Source organism: Magnolia sinica, chromosome 14 (genome assembly GCF_029962835.1).
Source record: "Magnolia sinica isolate HGM2019 chromosome 14, MsV1, whole genome shotgun sequence".
Taxonomy (NCBI): Eukaryota; Viridiplantae; Streptophyta; class Magnoliopsida; order Magnoliales; family Magnoliaceae; genus Magnolia; species Magnolia sinica.
The window spans coordinates 14,040,209-14,066,446 of record NC_080586.1 but is presented as its reverse complement, the minus strand read 5'-3'; the positions used below and the strand labels follow the sequence as shown (position 1 = coordinate 14,066,446).

At 39.8% G+C, this 26,238-nt stretch overlaps 1 protein-coding gene across 1 annotated transcript in view; it reads right to left on the bottom strand.

Moving 5' to 3' along the window:
• Positions 1–1,311: 1,311 nt before the first annotated feature.
• Positions 1,312–26,238, bottom strand: part of LOC131225563 (peroxisomal fatty acid beta-oxidation multifunctional protein MFP2-like) — a 44,636-nt gene continuing 19,709 nt past the window's right edge. Inside the window, exons 2-18 of the mRNA XM_058221113.1 lie at positions 23,779–23,850; positions 23,624–23,686; positions 23,485–23,541; positions 23,320–23,387; positions 23,034–23,115; positions 17,856–17,911; positions 17,438–17,740; positions 17,263–17,349; positions 15,841–16,015; positions 15,430–15,551; positions 15,166–15,329; positions 14,572–14,826; positions 13,847–13,968; positions 13,570–13,691; positions 3,050–3,198; positions 2,345–2,483; positions 1,312–1,591 (exon numbers count right to left, since the gene is read on the bottom strand). Coding sequence (XP_058077096.1) covers positions 1,556–1,591; positions 2,345–2,483; positions 3,050–3,198; positions 13,570–13,691; positions 13,847–13,968; positions 14,572–14,826; positions 15,166–15,329; positions 15,430–15,551; positions 15,841–16,015; positions 17,263–17,349; positions 17,438–17,740; positions 17,856–17,911; positions 23,034–23,115; positions 23,320–23,387; positions 23,485–23,541; positions 23,624–23,686; positions 23,779–23,850 — 2,072 coding nt within the window. The 3' untranslated portion in view covers positions 1,312–1,555. The remainder of the gene's footprint in view (positions 1,592–2,344; positions 2,484–3,049; positions 3,199–13,569; positions 13,692–13,846; positions 13,969–14,571; positions 14,827–15,165; positions 15,330–15,429; positions 15,552–15,840; positions 16,016–17,262; positions 17,350–17,437; positions 17,741–17,855; positions 17,912–23,033; positions 23,116–23,319; positions 23,388–23,484; positions 23,542–23,623; positions 23,687–23,778; positions 23,851–26,238) is intronic.

The window sequence follows — 26,238 nt, the reverse complement described above, 5'->3', positions numbered from 1 at the left end:
GTCGCATTTTTTGCTCAAAGACAAGAATTTCGAACCTTCCATGTTCCATGTGTGCCACCTTCCATAAAAAAAACCTCCAGTGGTCATTTTTCTTATTAGTTTTAATCAATTTGCAGAAGGCTTACTTGGTAGAATACATGTCAAGGCACTTCTCATCCGTCCTTAGGATCACCTGCCTGACCCTTTTAATTACCTGATGATTAAGAAACAAGTGGTCAGGATCATATAGCACTATCACAGGTGAAAGATTTGAATTTCAAAACAGTTGGTAGCTTTTCATGTAGCAGTTTGTACATGAAATACTTAATTTTAGGCACAAATGGAGGTTCTGAACCTCCCTCCAAATGAAAAATCATGCTCGAGTGATTTGCCAGAGACTATTTTCTAGACACTGACCGGACAGAGTTCCTCGAGGCTTCCGTTATCTGGACTGACCAGTCCTCATTCCACCTAGTCTTCAGCAGAATCGATTCTGCTACCCAATTTCCAGCCTCCTAATCCCTGTTCCACAGGCCAGGAACTGAAAAATCTTCCCTCTGCAACCCAACATCAGTAGTCATCGCCGACGACCTGTCTAATATCATCGCTCATTGGAATTCTCCCTGACTGGTATAGCCTTCCAAATGTGGGACCAGCTTACGCAGCCCCACATTGTTAGAAATCCTTACTTTTGAGGCATTACCTCTAAAAGATCTCAGCCGATGGCTCCTTATCAGGCATTAAATAAACTCCAAGCAAGCTTCATGAGGAGAACTCTAATAGTGGTTTCAAGGGGCTTGAGACCAAGACCCCCACCATTTTTTAGCTTGGTAACAGTCTCCCATCGGATGTAGACCGGTCCACACAGCCTTCTTTGAAAATATCAGATTCTTAGGATCATCTAATCACTGTAGTTTTAAGTTGTATAATCAATACAACCATCAATTTTCAGAGCCACCTTGGTGAAACAGCCTATTTTCTAATCTGAAAATCTAATAAACATTACCCACCTAATGGAAAACTTGGATTGGACACAGGACATACCAACTGTCCAACTGAAACCAAGACCCAGTCCCATAATCAGCTGAGATTGTTTGAGCCCTCCATATTTGCTTGGATTGACTTCATGAGGCAAAAAGATGGTGTATTTTCTATCTTCCATCTAGGATTTGGATTTTCCATAGAGGATTTTCCAATCTGGGATGGATGTATTTTGGGGCACAGTCCATCCACAGTGGAAAGTGACAGACCAATGGTCTACAAAACAAACGATGGGCCCACTGGTTAGGATAGAAAACCCACTTATATTTTGCAAAGAAAGGGTGCCATGTATACTATAATTCCACAAGATTTATCACTAAATCAGCTACATGTTTACAACAACACAAGTCCATAGAGGATTTCTATCATGATATCAATGGCCTCTTAGCAGCCTCTATAAAAACTAGCACCACCTTCATTCGCGATACATGCGACCCATCTCATTTAAATGGTTACCTTCTTAATGGCCCACCTGTAGATTGGCTTGCATGGATGTTAAGAGGGACACTTCCTGGGGGATGGAAGTGGATCGTTTTTATAGTCGAGACTTCGTCTGCTCCACCGGGCCACACTGCATCAGTAAATTAGAATCAGAAAGCAAGTTGAATACACTGTTATAGAGGAATGCACGCAGTTGTAATATGTTAGCGCATGGAGAGATTGAAGAGGTGACTCAAGGCAGACATGCCAAAGTGGCATGTGCCAGATCCAGGCTGCTCATCAGTAGGGTCAACATGGACATTCTCTGACTCATCATGTGGGCCACAAATGGATATTGAATATCAACTGCTGATCATCTTCTTTTGTTTTTTTCCCCTACTGTTGGCCCCCATGTGATGAATGGCCTAGATATTGCAGACTTGTGCCATGTTGGCTCATGTATTGTGAATCGCCTCTTCAAGTTCTCCTTCTGCAAATAGCCTTAGCATCTGTTATGCTATTATCATGGACAAATCCCACACGCTCCACGGGTTACTGGAATATATGTATGGCATATAAATTGTTCATCCAGCAGCCCAATCAAGTATGGGCCATAACACAAAAGCACACAGGTTAGAAGATCCTAGCAATTTGAAAATGGGCCACTAGAATGAGTGCACCAATGGCTCAATGGAAGATAGTCCTCCATTTAGGTGATTGGCATCATCAGACAAATGTGATTTTGGACTGTGGCCCATCTACAAACAGGTGGTCAGGATTTTAAATCCAATCATGTCACATCTGTGTTATGCATGCCATATTAGCATTTCTCACATTATATAAGTGAAAACCCAGTGAAAAAAAAAAAGAAGAAGAAGAAAGAAAAATGTTTTTTTTTTCTCACCAGAGAAGTGCCTTGGGCAGCTCTTTCAGCCAAGTAGGCACATGGCTTAAAGAAATCACCATATGTCTTTGTCCATGCATCGAGCCTCGAACAGATGTACTTGGATCCATAGGAATCAGCCCAAAACATAACCCCTCCCCTGAACACAAAAGTGCCAGACTGAAAGGCATTTTCAAACAAAAGAAAAATGGGTTTCTCACAGTTTAAAACCACTTGTGCCACCGTTCATCTTGGCTTGCACACACATGCAGCACGTGCCAATGTCCATCTTCAAATACTCCTTTCACATGTGCCAATATGCCACATGTGCTATAGTATAGCTTCAAGTGCCCCATGTGCCATTGTGGTACATGCATGTGCTACAATTCATTTTTGCTGACGTGCACATGTGCCACCATCCATCTTCACCTGCACCCCACTTGTGCCACATGTGCCACCGTTCAATTTCAACGCCAGTGTGCCAACATGCCACATTTGCCAATGTGGCACATGCCAATAACTACTAGGAACAGTTTCCCAAACAGCATATTTGAAAACAGACCCCATCTTCTAGGAACATTACTGAAAAACAAACAGGGAATCAATGATTTTTTGACCCCACTTTCCTGCAAATAAGATTTTCCAAGAAACATTGTTTATTTGCCCATGCTTTCCACAAATCCAAACAGTGGAGAATAGTATTTTCTTGGAAGGAAAATTACAGACCTGTATGGAGGGAATCCCATGCCCATGACAGAAGCAATGTCGAGATCCGATGACTTGGCAGCAATTCCCTCAGCAAGGATACGGCAGGCCTCATTAACGACCGGGAAGAAGATCATCTCCACTATATCTTCATCTGATGACTTCATCAGCTGCATTCAAGCCCATGTAAGCAAAATAAACCCATAGGATTTTGTAACTTAGTTGATCAACAAGTAACAAATCTTGGATGAGAAAACCCATGAGTTTTTCTTGACATGGATATAACATTTGAGCATTTCATCATTTTACACTAAACATTGAAGGTGAAAGATTTTGAATATCCAAAACAGCTCAAAGACTATTCATCTGCTGATAAAAGTGTTAGACAGGCTCACATACCTTGTATAGTTAGTATACCTTATATAGTTCGTTTCCATAAGTAGAGGATTCTGATTTTATTATTTTCCTCGTATAGATGACTATAATCTCTATATATTCAACCCCTTTGGGTTGTCTCAAATATACAAAAGCTTTCAGCTCCTCCCGGTTTTCATGGTATCAGAGCTTCACTGATTTAAAAACCGGCACCACCTGTCAGATCTGACCATCCCTGCTCGTCCGACCACCCCTACATCATCCGGCCACCCTACAGCATCTTCCAACCACCCTACAGCGTCGCCCCTGCTCGTCTGACCACCCCTCTTGCACATCCAGCGCTCCTGCGTCTTCCAGATCCAGATCTAGCGCCCCTGTTGCTCCAGATCTGTATTTTCTAGATCCCTCTGCTCTCCGCTCTGTTCCAGATCCAGCGCCCCTCTTGCTCCAGATCTAGATTTTCCAGATCCCTCTGCTCTCCGTTCTGTTCCAGATCCAGCACCCCTGTTGCTCCAGATCTAGATTTTCCAGATCCAGAGCTCCTGTTGTTGTTGTTATTTCGCCAGATCCAGAAACTACAAACCCTTGGGTATCTCCTGTTATACGGTACATCTAAAACCTTCTTCTGCTGCAACTATTTACGTGCTTTACATTCCTTCAGATTAACGGACAAGGACTCATCACGTACAGAGGCCCCGCGTTGTAGTTTTGATGGTACCAACTATCGTCTATGGGCCATCCATTTTCAGAACTTCCTCAAGGGTCGTGGTTTGTGGGGACTAATTGATGGATTTGTTACTATCCCCACTTCCACAGATGTCGACTAATTAGCTGATTGGGAAATGAACAATGGACGAATTATTACCTGGATTCTCGATCCGGTCGATCGGTCCATTGTTGTTGGCCTCACACCTCATCGCACTGCTAAGGCAATGTAAGAGCATCTCCAGACAATTTATCAACAGAGTAATGCAGCCCGGTTATACTGCTTGGAACAGGATCTTGTTAACCTTACTCATGGTGACGACAGTATTCAATCATTTTACTCCAAAATTGTCACAATTTGGACAGAGATGGCTATGATGGATCCAACATTTCCTCATGACTTTAAGATATTTTAAACTATGCGCGAGAGTGCGCAAGTTCGACAATTTCTTATGAAGCTGCGTCCGGAATTTGAGCATTATCGGGCTACTCTCTGGAACCGTAGCCCTACTCCCTCATTGAATTCGGTTATTAATGATTTATTGGTTGTGGAACAACGACTGAAAGTTCTCTCTTCCTTCCTCAACTCCGGGATCCTCTGATATGGTGTTTGTTGTATCCACCACTACACCAACACGTGATTCCACTCCTTTGACTTGTCACAGCTGCAACAAGGTGGGTCATGTTGTTGCTTAATGCAAAGAATGATGCGCTTATTGTCGACGGACTGGTCATGGAATTCAGGACTGCCAAACATGTGCCTATGCATCTTCTTTCGGCCGTGGACGTGGTGGTCATGGTTTTGGCTGTGGTCGTGTTCTTTCTGCTACTGCTGCCACTATTTCTTCTGCACTGTCTGTTAGTATTCTGCATCTACTGTTTCTGTTGAAGGTCATTCATCACCTTTGACTCCTACAATGCTCCAACAAATCATTCAGGCCCTTTCTGCGGCCGGTATGTCAGGTATATCCCCATCTTCTACATGTTTCTTCGATTCGGGTGCTTCCAATCATATAACTGGTGATGTATCCCATCTTCGTGACATTCGTCCCTACACCGAAAATCAGTCTATTTCTACTGTGGATGGCACTAGACTACCTATTCAGTCCGTTGGATCATTGACTTTCTCCCCTTCTGCTCATCGACAGTTCACCCTTCGTGATGTGTTTCATGTCCCTAACCTCTCCTCCAATTTAATTTCCGTTGGTCAACTCACATCTAATAACTGCTTAGTCATATTTCTTCCCAACTATTGTTTTGTGCAGAATTTGACAACGGAGAAGGTACTTGGGATGGATAGGCGGCATGGTCTTTTGAACATGCTGGACTTTGATCCATCTGTCACTCCAGCTCATTGTTTCTTTTCTCCATCTTCATCAGATATTTGTTCGGCAAATAAATTGTGGAAACTGTGGCACTTTCACTTAAGTCATCCACATTCCGATTGGTTAATTCAGTTATTTTCTTCTGGCATGTTAGGGAACGTTTCTCTTAATAAAAAAAGATTTGGATTATTCTTGTTCATCTTGTTGTCTTTGAAAAAGTAAGTGTATTCTTTTTCCTCTAAGTACTACAAAATCATCTTCTATGTTTGAACTAGTCCATACAGATGTCTGGGGTCCTTCACCAATTATGTCTCTCTCTGGGTTACGATACTATGTTATATTTATTGATGATTTCACACGTTACACCTAGATTTACTTTTTGCACTCCAAATCACAGGTTTTTGAAAAATTCAAGATATTTCACTCTATGGTGGAGACTCAATTTCGGGTTCCAGTTCAAACTCTCCACTCTGACTCGGGGGGAATATCTCTCAACAGATTTTCGTACATTTCTTCAGGATCATGGGATTATTCATCAGACCACCTATTCTGATACTCCACAACAGAACGGGGTGACTGAACGCAAAAATCGTCATATTGTTGAAACTGCCAAAACCTGGAAGACAGCTACGAGTGTTCCTCGTTCTTTCTTGGCGGAAGCAATGTTACATTCAGTCTACTTGATTAACCGGATGTCAACCAACATTCTGAACAGTAAATCTCCATAATTTGTTCTCAATGACTTACCTCCTGCATATTCCACATTTCGTGTTTTTGGTTGTGTCTGTTATATTCACTTGGCTTCACGTGAGCGTAACAAACTATCTTCAAAATTAATCAAATGTATGTACTTGGGATTTGGAGAAACTCAGAAGGGTTTTCGATATTATGATCCGGTTTCTCGTCGTGTTCGGGTTTCACGACATGTTGTTTTTCTTGAACATATTGCCTTTCATTCATCTCTTCGTCCTCCGCACACCTCAAATTCTCCTGGTCTAACCACCTTTCCTGATATTCGTTTTGCCTCGAGTACTCTCTCTCGTCCATTGCAGGTTTACTCACGTCGACCACACACAGCTCCACCACCTATTACTCAACCCGAACCTACTGTACCTATTGCAGATCCTGAACCTACCTCGATACGTCGTTCCGATCGTATACATCGAGCGCCTGATCGCTTGATATGCTCTGTCTGCCATGACTGCTACTCTAGATACTATTTCTATTCCTACTTCATACTCTCAGACAGCCACTCATGATTGTTGGAAGAATGCTATGACAGAAGAACTTGCGGCATTAGATGAAAATCATACGTGGGACATTGTCACTCGGCCCGCTGACCAACAGCTAATTAGTAGCAAATGGATTTATTCTGTCAAGCTCAAGTCTGATAGATCATTGGATCGATATAAGGCTCGACTTGTCGCTCAGGGATACAAATAGGAATACAAAATTGATTATGATGAGACATTCGCTCCCCTGGCCAAGATGAAAACTATCCGTACTCTTCTGACAATATCTTCCGTTCGCTCTTGGCCACTTGCTCAGATGGATATGAAAAATGTTTTTCTTCATGGAGACCTCCAAGAAACCGTATATTTGAAACCTGCTCCTGGCTCTTTAATCCCTGAAAATAAAGTATGTCGCCTAAAGAAAGCCTTGTATGGCCTCAAATAGGCACCTCGGGCATAGTTCCAACGCAGGTGCTGGCTTTACTCAAAGTAGTCGTGACCCATCTTTATTTTTGCGCACCACTGCTCGCGAAATTGTCATTGTTCTCGTCTATGTTGATGACCTACTTCTGACTGGTAGCGATGCTACTGGCATCTCGGCTTTAAAGGAAGTTCTGCAATCATCCTTCAAGATGAAAGACCTCGGCCATCTCACATACTTTTTTGGGCTTGAAATTTCACGTTCTAAATGTGGGATCTTGGTCAGCCAGTGTAAATATAACAAGGATCTTCTCGCCTTGGCATCATTGACGAATCAGAAGATAGTTCAGACTCCCTTAGAACTTAACGTTCAATATGGCCGTGACGATGGTGATCTCCTTGCACAGCCCGACTTATACCGCCATTTGGTTGGGAGTCTGGTTTACTTAACTATGACTCGCCCTGATATTGCCTACACTGTTCAAGTCGTTAGTCAGTTTGTTTCTGCTCCTCGAACTCTTCATATGACTGCAGTGTTGCGCATCCTACAGTACCTACGTGGAACTCTAAATCGAGCACTGTTCTTCTCCTCCACGGCAACTCTGGACCTTCGTGCTTATTCAGATGCTGATTGGGCCAGTTGCACTCTTACACAAAGATCTACCATTGGCTACTGTGTTTTTCCTGACACTTCTCTCATCTCTTGGAAGTGTAAGAAGCAGGCCACTGTTTCCAAATCGAGCACAGAAGCCGAGTATCGGGCGATGTCCGCTGCATGTAATGAGCTTGTCTGATTACGTGGACTTCTTTCCGACTTGGGCATTCCTTTACAGAAAGCTACTCCACTCCATGTCGATAATCTAAGTGCTATTCAGATTGCCTCTAACCGGTTTTCATGAACAGACGAAGCATATTGAAATTGATTGTCACTTTATCCACGATAAATTTCAGTTTGGGCTCTTTTTCTTCCACATTTTGCATCCCATGATCAGATTGCAGACATTTTCATCAAGTCCCTCACTTCTGCACGTCACTCATTTCTAGTTGGCAAACTATTACTTGTCAATGACTCGCATTAGTTTGAGGGGGGATGTTAGACAGGCTCACATACCTTATATAGCTAGTATACCTTGTATGGTTCGTTTCCATATGTAGAGGATTCTGATTTTATTATTTTCCTTGTATAGATTACTGTAATCTCTATATATTCAACCCCTTTGGGTTGTCTCAAATACATAAAAGCTTTCAGCTCCTCCCGGTTTTCAAAAAGATAGAAGAAGAAAACTATTGCAGCAATGCACAAAAATCATATACACTATACAGCCAAGTTAAAAGAGGTAACTTTGATCAACCCACTTCACACAGTAGTAAACCATTGAGTTGTAAGCCTAGAGAGTACTAAGATCGACTCCCAAAGAAATTGCAGTTTCCTTTTATTCCATGGTTTAAAAACCCAAGCAGCTGACTCAACTTGATATACAGCATGGCTGTTTAGACTCAAAGAAAATGACTACGTATTTGAATAATATTTTAAATCATCATCATCATCATCATCATAGCCTTGTATCAGAACACAGAAAGGGGTGCGACAACAGGACTTCCCCATGAGTAGTCTCACCCAACCAAAAGCAACTGCAAGGTTTTGATGGGATCCAGTGCACATGTTGGTACAAATTAGCATTTGAACCACTGCATCAACGACCTCGACTTCCCCCATCGCCTCTGCCGGACCAATGTTGTCAAAATTGTTATCGTATCACATATCGTAATGGCGGTTGAATAGTATCGAATCACAAATCATAAGATTTTTTTAATGATTTTCTTGAAAATATGAAAAATATAATAAATTAGAAAAGTAAAAAACTTTAATGCTATCATGACATGGTATTACTTAAAAGTTAAATGATTCTTATCTTTCCTTTTTGGTTGTCTTTCAAGAATTTTTCCTTAAAAAACATACAAGGATCTTTAATAATTTATGTTCTTGTTACCTTTCTTGAATGTAGAATCGCATTCGAAAAGCAGCATTTGATTCCATAGACCAATGAAAAAAAATATTTGGATTCTATCTATCATGCACAATACATAAGTCAACATGATCGTAACCATCCATAAAAACATTCTAGATAACTCATACATCAATTTGGTGCTTCAACCAGTTAAGAAGTAAGAAAAAAAAAGCCCTAATATTTAACATCGAAGAGAATATATATAATTTAATCTCTTATAAAGAACAAAGTAAAATAATTGACCTTTTTTAAACGACTCTTTTTTTTTTTTTTTTTGAAAGTTTTCTTTTCTAAATGATTCTTAAAGCCCCTACCAATTTAAAAACATAAAATGAAAGTCGAATGAATCTTAAAATAAAAGAAAACAAGTACAATTTGAATCATAAATTGGGATTTAAATCGTAAATCATAGGATTCAAATCATAAAATCGTGGGATTCATATGAAAGGGATTCAAAGGTGGTATTCAAATTGTTTTTCTTAAGATTCGACTCAAATCATAAATCATAGGATTTTGACAACACTGTGCCAGACATAGAAACAAGGACTGAACATATGAAGGAGACAAACTCTGTACACTAATTGCTAGCTGAACACAAGCAAATGTCTCAGTAATAGAGGGGATCTCTCTACTTTCACAAATCTAAGCACGGACAGGCTCAAACTCGGGATGAAGTCCAGAGAGGAATTAGCAACGCGAAATTCCTCACTGTCATCTCATAGTATTACAATCAGTGGTCAAGGGCTGGTATACATTTAATTCTTCTCACATGCCTCTCAAGGCTGAATAGGGCAACTATGTTTTGAAACAACTCATAGATTCGTGTTAAGTTCTTTTCACCCGAATACATTTCTCTCGGATTTTCCCATACTTCCTTCGCAGTTTTGAAAAAGATAACATTTGCACTGATCTGTGGCTTCATACTATTTCAAAGTAGAGCTCTAATTTGTGCAGCCTCAGCTACCCAATCTACATATTTGGGGAAGTCAAATATTTCAGCTTTCTTTTCCCTGTGAGAAATACCTCCATTGATGTAGCCAATTGAAGGTAATTTGATCCACTGAGTTTGGTTGATGTAATCTGGAAGTTCATCGACTCAGATGGAGATAAAATACTTGACTTGGTTTCATTCTTTGTATCCATAAGTTTAGGGGAATGAAATAAATACTAAGAGAAGCATATTTTATTTGAACTTACACAACAAGTATATTAGAATCCAATGTACACCAACCAACAAACACAATGGTTCGACACCATTGCTTGCCTCCCTCAAAACCTTGACATGCACATTGCCTCTTCAACAATTGTCATACCCACGATCAAACGCATATGAAACTTCTTCAAATCTGACCATAAATCTGGCTACGTGCATACGATACCTTACTTTTATCTATCACAATGGATTTAGGTGAAAGAAGGCATCACACACCTTCATGAAACACGAGTATGCAACCCACCATATGGTGGGATGAGAGATTTGTATAGATCAGCCCCCCAATGAATTTGTCTTGTTTTCATATCAAGAGGCCTTCGCGATTTTCTTGTCTGGGAGTATTTGTTTAGGGGTGATCGCTTATGCATACCGCGCACCTCCCTCCGCGATTTTCTTGTCTGGGAGTTGCATTCAGGAGGGGTCACGGGTCATTTTGGTCGAGACAAGACCATTGCCCTAGTGGATGATAGGTTTTATTGGCCAAGCCTCAAACGAGAAATGGCTGAAATTATAGGGCAATGTCGTACTTGTCAACTGACAAAACAAAAAAAGCAAAATACGGGACTATACACACCTTTGCCAGTTCCATTCATCCCTTGGCAGGACATCATTATGGACTTCGTGCTTGGGCTCCCCAAGACTATTCAGAAACACGATTTCATATTTGTTGTCCTGGACCGTTTTTCTAAAATGGCCTACTTCATTCCTTGTTCTAAGACCTCCGACACATCTCATGTTGTCAAGATGTTCTTTAGTGAGGTCGTCCAACTTCATGGGTTACCAAAAACCATAGTGTCTGACCGTGACGTGCGATTCATGAGTTATTTTTGGAAGACACCATGGCACATGATGAATATTAGGCTCCAATTTTCTTCTGCCTACTACCCTCAGACCGATGGTCAGACTGAGGTGGTCAATAGGAGCCTTAGGAGTTTGCTCAGATGTTTAGTGGGGGAGCACACCATGACGTGGGACAACACACTACCTATAGCCGAGTTTGCATTTAATAGTTCTGTCAATAGATCCACAGGTTTAAGTCCTTTTGAAGTTGTTACTGGTTATAAACCTAGGAAGCCTATTGATCTCGTCCCTATGTCACTGTCCCATAGGCCATCAGAGTCTGCAGAGTCCTTTGCGCATTGCATTAAGAAATCAGGCGAAAGATCACTACTAGTAATGAACATTACAAACTTTCTAAAGACCAACATATACGTTTCAAGGAATTCAATGTAGGGGACTGTGATGGTCCATATCAGGCCAGAGCGGTCGGTACCTTCAGGGAGTCGTTCGTAAATTACACGCGCATAATGCTGGACCATTCAAAATTATAAAACAAAACGGTCTCAATGCATATGTGGCAGATCTTCCACCTTCCATGGGAATTAGTTTCACATTCAATGTGGAGGATCTAGTTGCATTTCAGGGGACCTCTGATACATTGTCTGGCCTTTTCACCTAACCATCCTGATGCTCCAGACATTTTCCTTGATCCATGGCCTCTTCCCAACCCTTCTTCCCAGCCTCTACCTCTCATATCTACCCTTCCCACACCCAGAGAGAAGATAGAGGATATTTTGGACCATCAGATAGTATCAACGTCGGACGGCGGGTTTCAAAAGTACCTGGTTAAGTGGAAGTCAAACCCAGCTTCAGATAGTATATGACTCACTGAGGAGGAGCTTCAACGAGTTGATCCTGACATCTTGGAGCAATTCAGGAATTTTGTTTCGCCAGTGGCAAAATCTTCGCAGTCGGGGAGAGTTGATGGGAACATCTCGCGCACACGCATGCCCCCCTATGCATGTACGCAAGGAGTAGGGCCCCACCATCAATCTGGATCGATGACGACATCCATGGAGGGCCTCCTAGTTAGAGGGTTAGTGCTATGGTTCCTTGGAGTGGACCTGATCATCATGTGAATCCCACCATTGGATCTCATGATCGTGACCCACTACCCTAAATGATTTAGGACTTTGAGTTTTGCTTATTATCGTTATTAGGAACATCATGAACAATTTAGATTGCTTTGATTAGTTGTTATTTTTGTTACTTCGTCTCTAAGTAATAGTGTGCGCACATGGCACGACTTTTGGGGTATAAGGTTTTCTTATAAATAGGCAACCCCTTGCAGGTTTTTTCTCATTGAAGATTATGAATAAAATTCTGCGTTTTCCTGCTTCTCTAATTCTCTGAGTTGTGAAAATCTAATTGAGTACGAAACCCTCCCTTCTTCGAAGGGCTAACTACCGTGGTGCGAAGCCACACCCATCCTAAATCGTCCCCATCTCCTACCCTCAATATTCATCTTCGCCCACAGCCATCCCATCTCCAAATCCATCCATTTTTTCAGCTAATCCTTCCTCTACAGCAGATTTGCAGAATCAGGCCCTGTAGGAGGGCTGAAACTTTGGCAGAGCACCGTGCACAGACTGGACGTTGGATCAGCCTAAAATTTGGTGTGTGTGGCCCACCCCTAGCCGACCAGACTCAAGCTTGCCTTTTTTAGGTTCGTGAGCCCCACACACGTGCTTGCAGGATCTCATGCATGTGCGTCTGGACCCAGCCGTTGTCCACACGTATGGAACATCTCGAGTTTGTCTCTCTCTTCTATTTCACTCATCTCTCACCTTATTTCCCTAACCCTAGATAATCCTAAATCCCATGTTCCATTCCACTTTTGCCACCCTAGGTTTCCCGAATTGAAACATGTGAATCCCTTGGATTGGGGAAATAATCATTTGCATGTGTGAATGAATTTACTCTCCTTTGAGCATTGTTTGGTCTATAATTTTTAATTGATCTAGCCCTAACATGTGTAGGCTTGGACCCTCGTAAATTTCCCTTGTTGAATGCTTGACTTTATATGGGATGTGAAATTTTTATGTGATTGTTTCTAAATTAGTATAATCCAAAGCCTGAAATCTTGCATATCATATTTAATTTTCATGTCCTGCATCACTATACATTTGAGAGAGAGAGAGAGAGAGAGAGAGAGTGTGTGTGTGTGTGTGGTTGGGGGGGGGGGGGTGCGTATCTAGACATCCCTCACTCGTTTTATTTGAAGTAACTCTACAATAATGCCATTACTAACAAAAGTAAAAATACCCAACATGTCCTACAACTAAACTTATGTAAAATAGGCTAGGTAAAGAGAGCTAAACACATAGTAATGGGATGAGTTATGGTCTGTAACAATGACGATGATGGTAATGATGACGACGACGATGGTAATGATGATGAGAGAGAGAGAGAGAGGTGAGACCTTGGGATCAACAGTAATACCAACAATGCTCCTTGACTTCTCAATGTATTTTTTTACTTCAGGGTCTGGACTAGACTTGCGTTTATCATCATATACATAGAAACCTTTGCGAGTAGCTTCACCTGAGAAAAGTGCCACAGAAATGGGTAACTATTTAACAATAAGAACTTTAATGGGTCTAGAGGAGATGACAGACAGTGACAACATGACTGTAATAGAAGAAAGGGTTACAGTAATTGCTAGTTTTAAATATGTGCAATGGCATATTTGCCCTTACCTGCCCTCTTATCCTCAAACATTATTGGAATTAGCACCGATTTGTAACATCTTTCAGGAAAATTCTCAATGAACTGTATAGCGGTTGCTATTGCTACCCCAAAACCAACCAGATCGACCCTTCTGCACAAATGCAGGGAAGATCATAGTTCATCAATGCAGAGGAATGGCTACTTGTGAAATGGGCACTTCATGGATCTAAGAAGTTCATTCTAAAACATCACTGTTGTTTAAATGGTATGTGTTTATAGGGAGCAGGACCATTGATTTCATGAGCTACCGTATGGATGGGGCACATCTAAAACAGCTAGGTGATTGGAATAAGGTAGCCATCCAAACAGTTGCCTGAAAAAGGACTGTTGGCTCCAAAGGATAAGCAGTGATCCACAAACTCACAACTGGATCGTCGGGGTAGTCCAACAACTATAATTAGTAGACTACAGGTCATCCAAATGGTGGCCCACCAGATGAACAGTCTTAAGCATGTTACATTTTTGCCAAGTGTTGCTCCATCCTAAAAACACTTCTCTTTAGACAAATATTCCTTAGGAAGCATTCATCTTCTTCTTTTTCTTCTTCTTTTCATTTTTTTTTCCTCCATGGAATTTTCCAAGAATGGTATGGAAACATTCTAACCCCATAGACTTACTGACCAGGCATCATATTCTAGATATTGCAGAGGGATGATTTTTAGATCATTGAATTGAAGATTTGATTTCTAAATACCTGAATGGGCCCATTGGCATTCCAAATTTGGTAACTGCACGATCAATTTGATAGACATCTAAACCATGATAAACCAATAAGAATGCTGATTGTGAGCAAGGAAAAAACATCCGACTGACAGCGAAACCCGTGCAATTTCTGACCACGACAGCTGTTTTATGGATCTTTTTCCCAACATCTAGCAAGTCAACGATCACTTGAGGAGATGTCTTTTCTGTACGAACTATTTCCAAGAGTGGCATAACATGAGCAGGACTGAAACAGAGGGAAACATCAGTTGGATCAAAATTGAAGGGAACAAAGAACACCGCATGTAAGATGATCCAAACCAACCGTCCTGTGTGCCTCACCATTGCTCCTCCACAAACCCAAATTTGCTTTGTATGGATGACCCTAACCCTCCAATCAATGAACTTTTCCTCATTTCACGTGATATATAACCAAGTTGTCTTTACTGTCCATTCGAATGCCAGCAATCAAGAGGTTAGGATCATCCAATCATTTTGAATTTGGGTCTATGACCAATTCATGGTTGGACCTGCTGAATAAATGGTCTGGATCATATTCACAGTAAACTCTTAGAATCATATGTACCTAAAGAAATGTGCCCCAACAATTCGATCATGAGACTTTGTCCTTTTACCAACTAAATTCAAGTCAATTGTAGAAGTATTACTAGCAAGTATGCAATGTGGAGGGCAACACTTTTCAAGATCTGCAAATATTTGTTGCTTCAGAGAGACGTTTTCAATAACAGCCTGTTTCAAGAATGAGTACCCAAACACACCACACAACCAAGATCAATAAATAAAATTCGGACAAGTAAGAAAACTACATAGAAGCATTATTTGCATCAACCTCGATGACCATGTCCACATCTCTAAAGCTTTCATAGTCAAGAGCACCCTTGAGAAGAGAGAGAGTTCTCTCAAACTTCTCTTGAGTCAATTTCCCTTTCTTGACTCGACTTTGCAAATTGGCTGCAAAAGAGGTAAGCATTGCATGCATACAAATTTCAGCAGTAAAAAAAGGAATTGGTATCTACAGTACCCACCCTGGCAGATAAATGCACCTTTTTAATTTCTATTTTTTTGGAAATACAATCGTACAAAGTTGTACTATGTATTACTGAAAGTAGAAAGAAAAGGTGCATCTATCAATTGGGGATGGTGTACATAGTGGCTTCCAAAAATAATCTAGGTTCCAAGGGCTTGCAAATATGTGGATGCATATGAAATGACCGTAATGCAACAGTAATGCAATGCTCACCTTTGATTCTACCAATTCCGGCCTCTAGGAACTTCTCATTTACTTCTTTGAGGATCACAGGATAGTTGCTTAGTATCAATGCGGTTGCTATTCCAGAACCCATCAATCCTCCACCCAGAATGGCAATTTTATTTATTTTCCGTGGCAACAAACCCAGGTCAGTGATCCCTGGAACCTGTTGTAGGTAACACAGGATGAAACAAAAAACTGATGAATACAGAGGCGAATAAATAGATGTGTATTTCTGTTAGCATGTGTTTACACACGCACGTACACACACAGAGGACCACAATATTCAAATGAGGACATAAATAAATAAATAAATAAATAACCCTGCAAAATTAAGACTGATGAAAGTGCGTTTTAGAAATGTGTAGTCATGCAAGAAATTTTCTTTTTCAGACCAATGCAGAAGGATATTTATCTCTACGGTGGCAACAGAGTCGTTGGTTTCATCAATAATACAATGGCAAAGCTCGGTGTAAATGTTACCTAGATCATGTGTCGCTTTAGTATGTGGTATGGGAATGGGTATGCAACATGCTACTTCCTCCAATACATGGTATGCTATGGGTAGGATCATCTGCATCACTCCAATACAGTGTATGCAACATAGTTTTATATACGAACTCATATTGCAATTTGTTTATGAAATGATGAAATTTATTGTTATAGACCCCATATGGTTAGTGTTATATTATAACTAAATAAATAAAGGAATAAATCTCTACTATGTAAATATAAATTTGCACTAACTTAATCACTAGCAAGCTTAACAAGCACTAATTTGGGTCGCTAAAAATAGTGATCTAGATAGAAAATGACCCATAATCTGGCACTCGTTTTGGAACGTAAAATGCGGGAGATTTTCCCCTTTTAGGTGACATTGCTCGGGGTTGCTAATTATTTCATGAGAATAACACAAATCTCACAAATGGTATAAATTTAAGCTGGTTGAGCTCTCTCCTGCTGTTATTCTTTCCAAAAATGTTGCTGAATTGTATCCATCGATCCCTTTTTTTAGAAAATCAACAATATTTTAACACGCAGTATGATTTCAAGGAAATTCAGCATCCAAGGAAAAAAAAACAAAAAACGATGAGGTCTAAAACATGATATACCTTGAAGAGGTTGCTTTCCTACATTCCTACATTACCTGTAATACAAAAGTTTCTGAAACAAGTACAGTGCCCATTAACAGTGCACATACCAAATATGTTCACTTACCAAAGAGGGAAAAAAAAAACATTCATACGGATGACGACGACAACAATAAGATGATGAGATTTCATCAAATTAAGATGGCTTTATTTTCTTTCCAGACGTATATGCATATGAGCATGCATTCACAAGCACGTGACAAGCACACATGCATGCAGATACTCACATGCAGACAAATATCTACTACAAATTCATTCAAACCTTTGAGGTTGCACGTTGTGCAAAGAAGATGTTGAGCAAGCTCTTGCATGTATCAGAGGCAACAATTTTTGGAAATTCCACCACCTCCTGCCAAGCCAGACAAATTATACCAAGCCCGCAAATTAACGTTAGCTGTAAGATGTAGCTTGGAAGAGAGAGCTGAAGCTATACATGCCTTCCAAAGTCCAGCACGGGGGCCTGAAACAATACCCTCTTCAATGATGTCAATGCAAACCAATGGGTGGTGAAGATTGGGAGATTGTTTTTGGACCTGGGCCCTTGCAAACTTGAGGATTTCCCTAGCCTCCCCAATAGGCTCTAACTTGTCATTTCTGTAAAGACTTAAAACCCATGGTCTTCTACGCTCAAGAATATCCAAAGCCCAGCGACGAGCCGTCATTACTAATTCATTTGGTGAAGCTATGTCATCCACAAGACCTAAGGCATGAGCTTCCTTTCCTTTTATTCGCTTTGACATCTGTACAGAGGAGGGCTTATGTGATAAATTTATGACTTATTTTCATTAAAAAAGGTGAATCAATCTAAGAAAATATGAAAATATTTGAGTATATGCTATAATCATGAAAGCATACCAAGATCATTTCCAGGGCCTTAGAAAGACCCACAAGGCGTGGTAGCCGCTGAGTTCCTGAGATGAGACAAGATGGCCAGTTTGAAGGAGTACGAAAAATGAAAAGTCAAAATTTGAACTCCAGAGAGAAAATTCATCAAACCCAACATAGCCAACTTGAAAACTACCTTTAAAAAAAAAATCATATATTCTCCCATTGTCAGTTCAATAGTGTAACATCCCGAATTTTCACGGCCAGAGTTTATACTCATGCTCAAGAAAACCAGTTGTTAATAATGTATAAATTAGATGCTTTAAAAATCGCACCTCATTTTTTATTTTATTTTTTTCATTTAGATCACATTCAAGTGCATTCATGAAGGTAACATTCACGAGAATAAAATCGACTGTATTGATTATTTCATCAGAGTAAAAGAATTCAGTAAATAATCAAATGCCCTCTCAATGGGAACTTATTACATTTATCGAGTTCGCAGTGGAAGTATAAAATTAAATCATAAAACTATCTTCTTATTCTTTCAGCATAATCTTCCATAGGGAGATGGTCCTCTAGGTCTTCAATCTGTACGTCACCTGCATCATCTATACGGTTGGAGAGGGTCAATGCCCTACTCATAGTAATGGTCACTCCTTTACAATTTACAATGCAGTTAACATGAATCATAAGGATGAAAGGGGCATCGATACACCTCATACTCCACATATACAAGGGCATCGATATGTGCAGTGTTCTATATGGGATGCATGCCTAACAAAATATATGCGATCCATCACACTCAGCAATCATAATCACAATGTGGAAGGCAACTCAATACATCTGACTCGCCCCGCATTCTCACACTATGGAGATTCACCGGCGTGTCCCACGTTATCGTGGCTTTATGCGAATGCCTCAAGGTGACACAACGACGCAGTTGGGGGATTTACGTAACACGATGTGTTCATGGAGAGACTATTTGCGACATCCAATCCCGAGAAGTGATGTAACACGCATGACATTTTACTTACATCGATTGTGCACCACGCCAACCCACCCACGGAATTATGTGCAGACCAAGAGGGCCATTACCCGTAACGCATTACGCCCACAAATTTATGATGATTGTCTGAGATGGGATGCCCGACACGACACTTGCAGGACAACAAAATGATATGAATTTCTATGGTGATGCTCCAAATGGAGGCTATAAACAATAAACTACCTTTGAAATAGATAAAAGAGGCAGAATCAATCATATTGCAAAATTTAAAGGAAGGATTCTCACCTTTAGTTTGCTGATATTCTAGGACTTTCTTTATGGTCAGATCCTGTTCTAGTTCACCTGGATTAAGTTGAATATCAACTAAGTTCAGTAGTGAGAAAAATACAATTTCATCTAGGTTATGTTGAATTTCTTTAGGGTAACTGTCTGTACCAATTTTAGACGTACGGGAATTCACCTAATCATGTAGAGCTTATGGTAGTCCTCACCTGGTCGTATAGAGCTTATGGTGGTCCCTCTTCTCGCTCCTACACTTATCTCCCTTTCTCTCTCTCTTCCTTGAAATCGAACAACGATTTCTCTTCTTTCTTCTCTCCCACAACTTATTTCTCTCTTTTTCTTTCCTGTTTTTCTTTCTCGTGGAACGAACAGGGCTTTTTATAGCCGGTCCGAATCCGTATTTCCTTATGCTGACTGATTCTGGAAACTTCTTACGTAGCTCTGGTTGCGTAGAGTGGAAGGGCAGATCCGGTTTACGTAGAGCAGCGTGGCTGGGATCTTCCTTTCTTTTCGGATCTCCTTCCTTTCCGATCTATCTAGCTACTGGACGTCCAATGGCCCATCAGTAGATTGTCTTCGGACTACTGATCGAACGGTCCAGTTAGGTGGAGAATTACCGTCGATTTCAATGGTGGACTGATATCGGTGTGTTTCCTTCATATTTGGACTTCTACAGGTGGGTCGGATTGACCGTGGGATGTTCTCTAGCCCATTGGATCTACGGTCGGTGCAAGATCCGGAGATTGCTGCGAGGATGATTCTTCCGCACAGCGGCGTGAAACCGGTGGAGACGGTCGTGAAAGTCGGTGAAGTTAGGAAGTTTTTCTCTTCTTTCATGCTTGTAACAGATCCGATCACTCCTCCACTGTTTGCGGGAGTCGTGATTCAAGGTGGAAGGATTTACGCACCGCGCGATTCGCGTGGTTGCCGGACGTGGCCGCAATCTTTCTTTCTTTTCCTATGTGAAACAGTCGTTCCACCGTGATCAGTGATGGTGGGTGAGGACTGATGATGGGTGACGATGAATAGCTTGGATCCATTCATAGCTTCATGGTGGTGGGTCCCACTGCATGTTTTTTATGCAATCAAATTCAAATCCCGCATGCGGGAATCTTGAATAGAAGGTGAAGTTGCGAGGAGTGGTGCGCACACCTGTGTGCATACACCTGTGGGACCTACATGGTTTTGGTTGGGTCCATCAGCTCTATCTGATGGACGGTTCAGATCATCAAGGTGGGTCTTTGATGGTGGGTTCAATCACGTCCAGACGGACGTCGTGCGTTTAAAACACCCTAAGGCGGGAAGCAGGAAGGAGGACGACTCCTTTGGAGATTTATCGGGTCAAACACGGTTTGACCCGATTTTCAGTCCAGTGCACTGCCGGTGCACCTATGCCATGTATGCTCGAGGTTGATTGTGGGGCCCACAGTGATGTTTTTGAGAAATCTACTCCGTCCATTCATTTTGTCAGCCCATATTAGGGTCAAAATGGGACCCCTAGTCAGAGATCGGGCAGGTCCAAAGTTCAAGTGGGCCACCCTCAAGTGAATATTCATTTTAACCATTGATCTTGCTGATCCAATGGCCGAAATTTTATATGTACGGTTAATTTATGATAATTAGGCTTGATATGAAGTTTTGCATGAAACGGTTTAGGAGAACCATGTGATTTAGAATTTACAGTCTATGTTAATGACATTTTCATAATTATTACTGATCCAAGAGTTTTGTAAAATATAATGGTTCTATAAGTTTGAATGCACCTTTCTAGGCATTTCTCACAAACGAACTTATATCTAAGTCATCACGGATAAAGAGTATTTTGCCAATTATGTTTATGGGAAGGCACGTACGTCAAATCACATGGTGGTTGGTCTTGTCTTAAAATCAATGGTCAGATGGCTCGATCTGTGAATAGAGGCTATTCCCAATGGTTAGATTCACGTTGGGAAGTAGATGTAAGGTTAGGTTAACTAGATTGGTACCGTACACATGTACATAATAGGTGGAATCTTATGGTAACGCTCGAGAACTTTTAATACTCGGGTATTGAAAAGTTTGGGGTGCTACAAATAGGAACATGCATGCTTAAAACACAATGACATGTAAAATGACTAAAACAGCCCTGACACTTAAAAACTATTGATGGAAGATATAGAATACCTAAAACCCTCCAGTCATCTAGAGTGAATAATTGAAGAAAAAGTGACCCTATGTGCCCTCGGAGCTCTGTAAAGAAAACCTCTATGGCTGAGTCTAAGCATATTCTAATGAATGGAACTTTTCTGGTGACTATAGAAGTTTCATGTACGAAATTTTTTCAACCTGACTAGGAAAAAATATAGGTCGAATTCCTATTTCATCCAAGAGGAAGAACCCAATGACGATTGGGCTTTCAGTCATTATGGATAAAGCAAAACAAAGGTTCAATGTCATCCAGGGCCAAATTTATTTCTTTCAGCTGAGTGTTTTTAGAAGGTTGTCTAACAAAAAAACTGGGTTGAGGATAATATAAAATATTCAATGATGAGGTACCATTCAAAGATATTGATTGTGAAGCCACTTAGATGAATAAATTTTATTGCCATGCTCCAAATGTTTTAGGTTGAGTATATCAATTGGATAGGGGCCCTAGGAGTCACGTGTATTGTTTTTCTATCTTCTGGGGGATAGGATTTTGGTTAGGCACCTGTCCTTCATTTTTTTTCTTTCTCCTTTGCCTTGTTTAAATAAAATCCTGAGATTTGCCATCCAGGAAAAAAATCAGTCAAGTAAATCAACTTATCTTTGTATGTTACTTGCCCAAAAAAAAAAGTTTTTGGATGTTAGTAACAACAGCATGTTTGGTTTCAAAATTAGAAATAATTGGCAAACTGAACATCTTTGGAGGAGTTCATAATTTCACACCTTTACTTTTATATGTTAGAAATATAAACCTCAAGGGAAATGAAAGAATTTTTTTATACTTCAGATGCTTGATGCATAGGAGGTACGTGTTATGGTGAACTAGTAATGAAGTGCAGTGTTCGGCCTTGTAAAAGTGTCTCGTTCATTTAAATGTGTCTATGAAGTTAGGTCGTATTCATCAAAATTGTTTAAGTGTGCTTTCTGATCTAGAATGGTAGAATGCCAACAAATGGGCATCTTTGCGCCTTGAAGACTTGCCAAATGACACTAACAAATGCATTTACATCAGAAAGTTTAAACGGGACAGATAAAGCTTATCAATAATCAGCAGCTGGGCAGTGACCATAAGGGTCTCTGGATTCACAGGATCAAACTTCATGTCATAGCCACCAAAGAAAAAGAAAAAGAAAGGTCTTAAATGAGCCAATAACAATGTAAGTGGATTGCCATTTTAGCAAAAACTCTTATAGAGATTTCATTTTTTTTACAGCATTAATCTCCACTACCCAATAATACTCTAAGATTTCTGAAATTTCAGGAAAAGATGGTCAGATTGTCAGGATTCATGAGAAAAAGCTGTTGTGGAAGTTTGATGCCAGCAGCCAACTTGAGTCACTTGACACAACCCTCCTTTATCTAGGCCTGGGACCGGCAATGAGCACACAATAATTCCCACTGGCAGAGTTAGGGTAAGGCTCAGATTATGAAGTTGTCTTTAATTATAAGGGGGAATCGTTTGGAATACTCTCTAAAGATAGGTACAGTATTCAAAACCCAAGAGGCGCTTTGATGATGGTGTTGGTTGGATTCAACTGTCACAGAAATATTGTACATTGTTGAAATATGTGGTGCAGAACATGGAAACAACATACTGACATACCCTATCATCTGCCAAATACGGATATGTCCTGTCCATAATAACATGTCAACAATAAATAAACAAAGAAAGAAAAAAGAAAAAAAGATCCATTATACTAAACTTTAATACTGAATACTTCATACAGCCATACCTCCAAGTGCAGGAATAAGTCCAAAGTGAAGCTCGGTCTGGCCTAGTTGAGCATTAGAGGTAGAAATACGTGCATGGCAAACCTGTTATGGTAAGAACCATCACCTCAAACAAAGACATCTCAATCATCAACATCATCAGCATTAAGCCTTATCCCAAACAATTGGGGTCAGCTACATTAATCCTTTTCCGTCATTCCATTCTAGCAAGGGCCATAGTTTCAGTTAGACCATAGGTCACGGTACATAACAGAGAAATAATAAATACAACAGAGTCACAGTATATACCATTGCAACCTCCAGTCCACCACCAAATGCAAAACCATCAATTGCTGCCACTGAAGGCTTTCTTGCAGCTGAGAAGTAAACAACCATGGAGATGGTCAACACATATCTGCTCCAGTACTAACCAAATAATTACTGATAGGGAGAATGAAGATGAAAACCAAGTACCTTCAAAAGTGTCGGTTAAAACATCTATTGATAAATAACCAATCTTTTGTTGATTCCCTGTGGGATACACATATAAAAATTTGATGAGAAATTGTAGCAACACGTTGTAGAATTTGAAGCACATGAAATATATTCATACCCTTTCCACTTTCTCCAACAAAAGTGGTGAGATCCGCACCTCCAGAAAATTTTTCCTTCGAACCTGCTCAATTGACTCAAGCTGTAAGCTTCACACCTGAGATAATTACCTTCTTCCTTACAAAAGATGAAAGGATACAAAATTCTTTGATTTACCTGTAAGAACAACTGCTTTCACATCATCTCTTCGTAGAGCTTGCTCGTAATTCTCTTGTAAGCTTTGTAACACTAAAAAGAATAAAAAGTATAGCAAATAATTGACCAATGTACCTTCCATGAAGAAAATTATAACATGCATTTTTATGATATAAGACTTAGTATAATTGCCAATCTAGAAACAAGATGCATGAAGCAGGGAAGAAGCAGGCCCAACCAGTGTTCTCTGTATCAGTAACATCAGCAAAACAAAATTATATTCTTCCCCCAAACCCCCCCCCCCCCCCCAAACAAAAAAATACAAGGTATAAGGGGAATTTGAAAATTCACCTAGAACATCTTTAAAAATCAATAATATTGGCCAAGAACCTCTATGCATATTCCCCCGTATCGTCAATAACATTGATACATATCAACGATAGAGGGTAGCACAAGAGGGGGAGAATAGAAAAAATCATAAAACCTACACACACACACACACACACACACACACACAAAAAAAAACTCTTTTCCTCAAATCTTTTGGAAGAATTGTCCATGGGAGGAGTTCGGCAACTCCATTTGAGTTGTTTTGGGAGAAAATGCAATCAAAGAGCAAAAACGGGCTGGAACTCATTTGGTGAGAAATTTTGGTTTTGCTTCTTTATTTTCATTTCTTTGATACAGCTTGGGTATAAACAAGTTAGAAATTCATATCTATGGATGTTTTGCATACATTGACATAGGTTTTAGACTAGCATTTTCAAATTGAAGGGTGGAAATGGAAGAAATTGAATTTTCAAAAAAAGGGGGGATGAAATTAGGAAAATGGCGCAGCGGGTGCATGGTGGAAAGGGGTAGGAAGAGATGAACCTCTTCTTCCTCTAACATGAACCTCGAATCCACAAGGTTAAAAACCTCTAAAAAGAAAATAAAATTGATAGTAATGAATGAAGTCCATTTACGATGCCATTAATATGACTCATATAAGCCCTAAGTTTATATCATCCCAAAATAGTATACTTGCCTAAAATAGTAACTTACTAAAAATAGTAAATTCTTCTAATCCCACTCAAACTCTCCTAGAAGACTTGATACAAAGACCTTAAGTGATTTCAGGATTCATCAAACCCTAAAACTACTAAAATAGCAAAAACTGCAAGTTACTAAAAACAATAAATTTTGACTTAAAACTCAGATTTGACCCCAAAATGATTGAATTTTGTGAAACCGTTTAGGGGCCAATGGGCTTTGGTATTAGGCAGGATGTAGAGCTTTCCAACCACATATTGTACATGCGAAACAAATAACCGGTTGCAAGTTGTGGCAAAGCAATAATGTTAGCTAGATCCTGGATCAAACTTTCTGGCCTAATTTCTTTCAATCCCATCCATCCATGAGATTGTCCCTGACTTTATCCTATATCAAGAAATCCAAAAATCTTCAAATTTCACCCATTTAGAATGCAAGTAGAGTGTCCAAAATCATATAACACCCAATCTATGGATTAACCACAATTTCTCAAATTTTCAGAAAAAAATACTTTTTAATTAATAATGGTAAAATAATGATGAAAAAATCTTTTTTTGAAATATGACTATCAGAAAAATTGGATGATCTATATGTATTTTGATGAGTATAGGCTGATCTATTGATTGGCCACACTCTTTTCTTTTTCGAAAACAAAAGTTTTAAAAAAATATATTGGTTTCAAAATTATTTTTTAACAAAAAGCACTGAAGTACATATCATAACAGTATAAATTAGTGCATTATATGTTGATATATTATATAATTTCGGAAATATATTAGTGAATTAAATATTTATTAATAAAATAGTGTTAAAAACAATTTAAAAATATGGAAAATTATGAAATGATATTGATTGTTTATTTCTAACATTTTTTTAATTCGTTCATGCAGGAGTGCATGTAGTAAAAATGTTTGTAGGAGCAATGCAGTCAAACATCTCTTGGAAGCATAGGAAGCCGCTTTCCATAAGGACCTGTTTAGATTGAGGGTTGCCAAAGAATAAAAGAATTTGAGAAAGAAGAAAGGCACCATAGGGCTGGACATCCAACTCTTATTTATAATAAGTGGAGATGTTCAATTAAAAATGTACCCTAGTACTTTGTCAGAGAAGTAAAGAATTTGAGAAAGAAGAAAAAACACTGTAGCACTGGACTTCCAAACCTTATTTATAATATGTGGAAATGTTAAATTACAAAATGCCTTTAGCACTTAAAAGAGAAAAAAAGGGAGGGGGGCAAAAGAAGAAAACATAAATAACTAAAAGAGAAATAACCCAAAGACCCATATATAGATGTCTACATTCCCCCTTAAGCTGAGGCATCGATATTAATCATACCCAGCTGGCCAAGAATATGTTATCCAACTTCCGCAGTAAGGCCCCGTTTGTTAAATCTGAAGCCTAAAGACCGAATCTGAAATCTGAAGCCTGAATCTGAAATCTAAAGCCTGA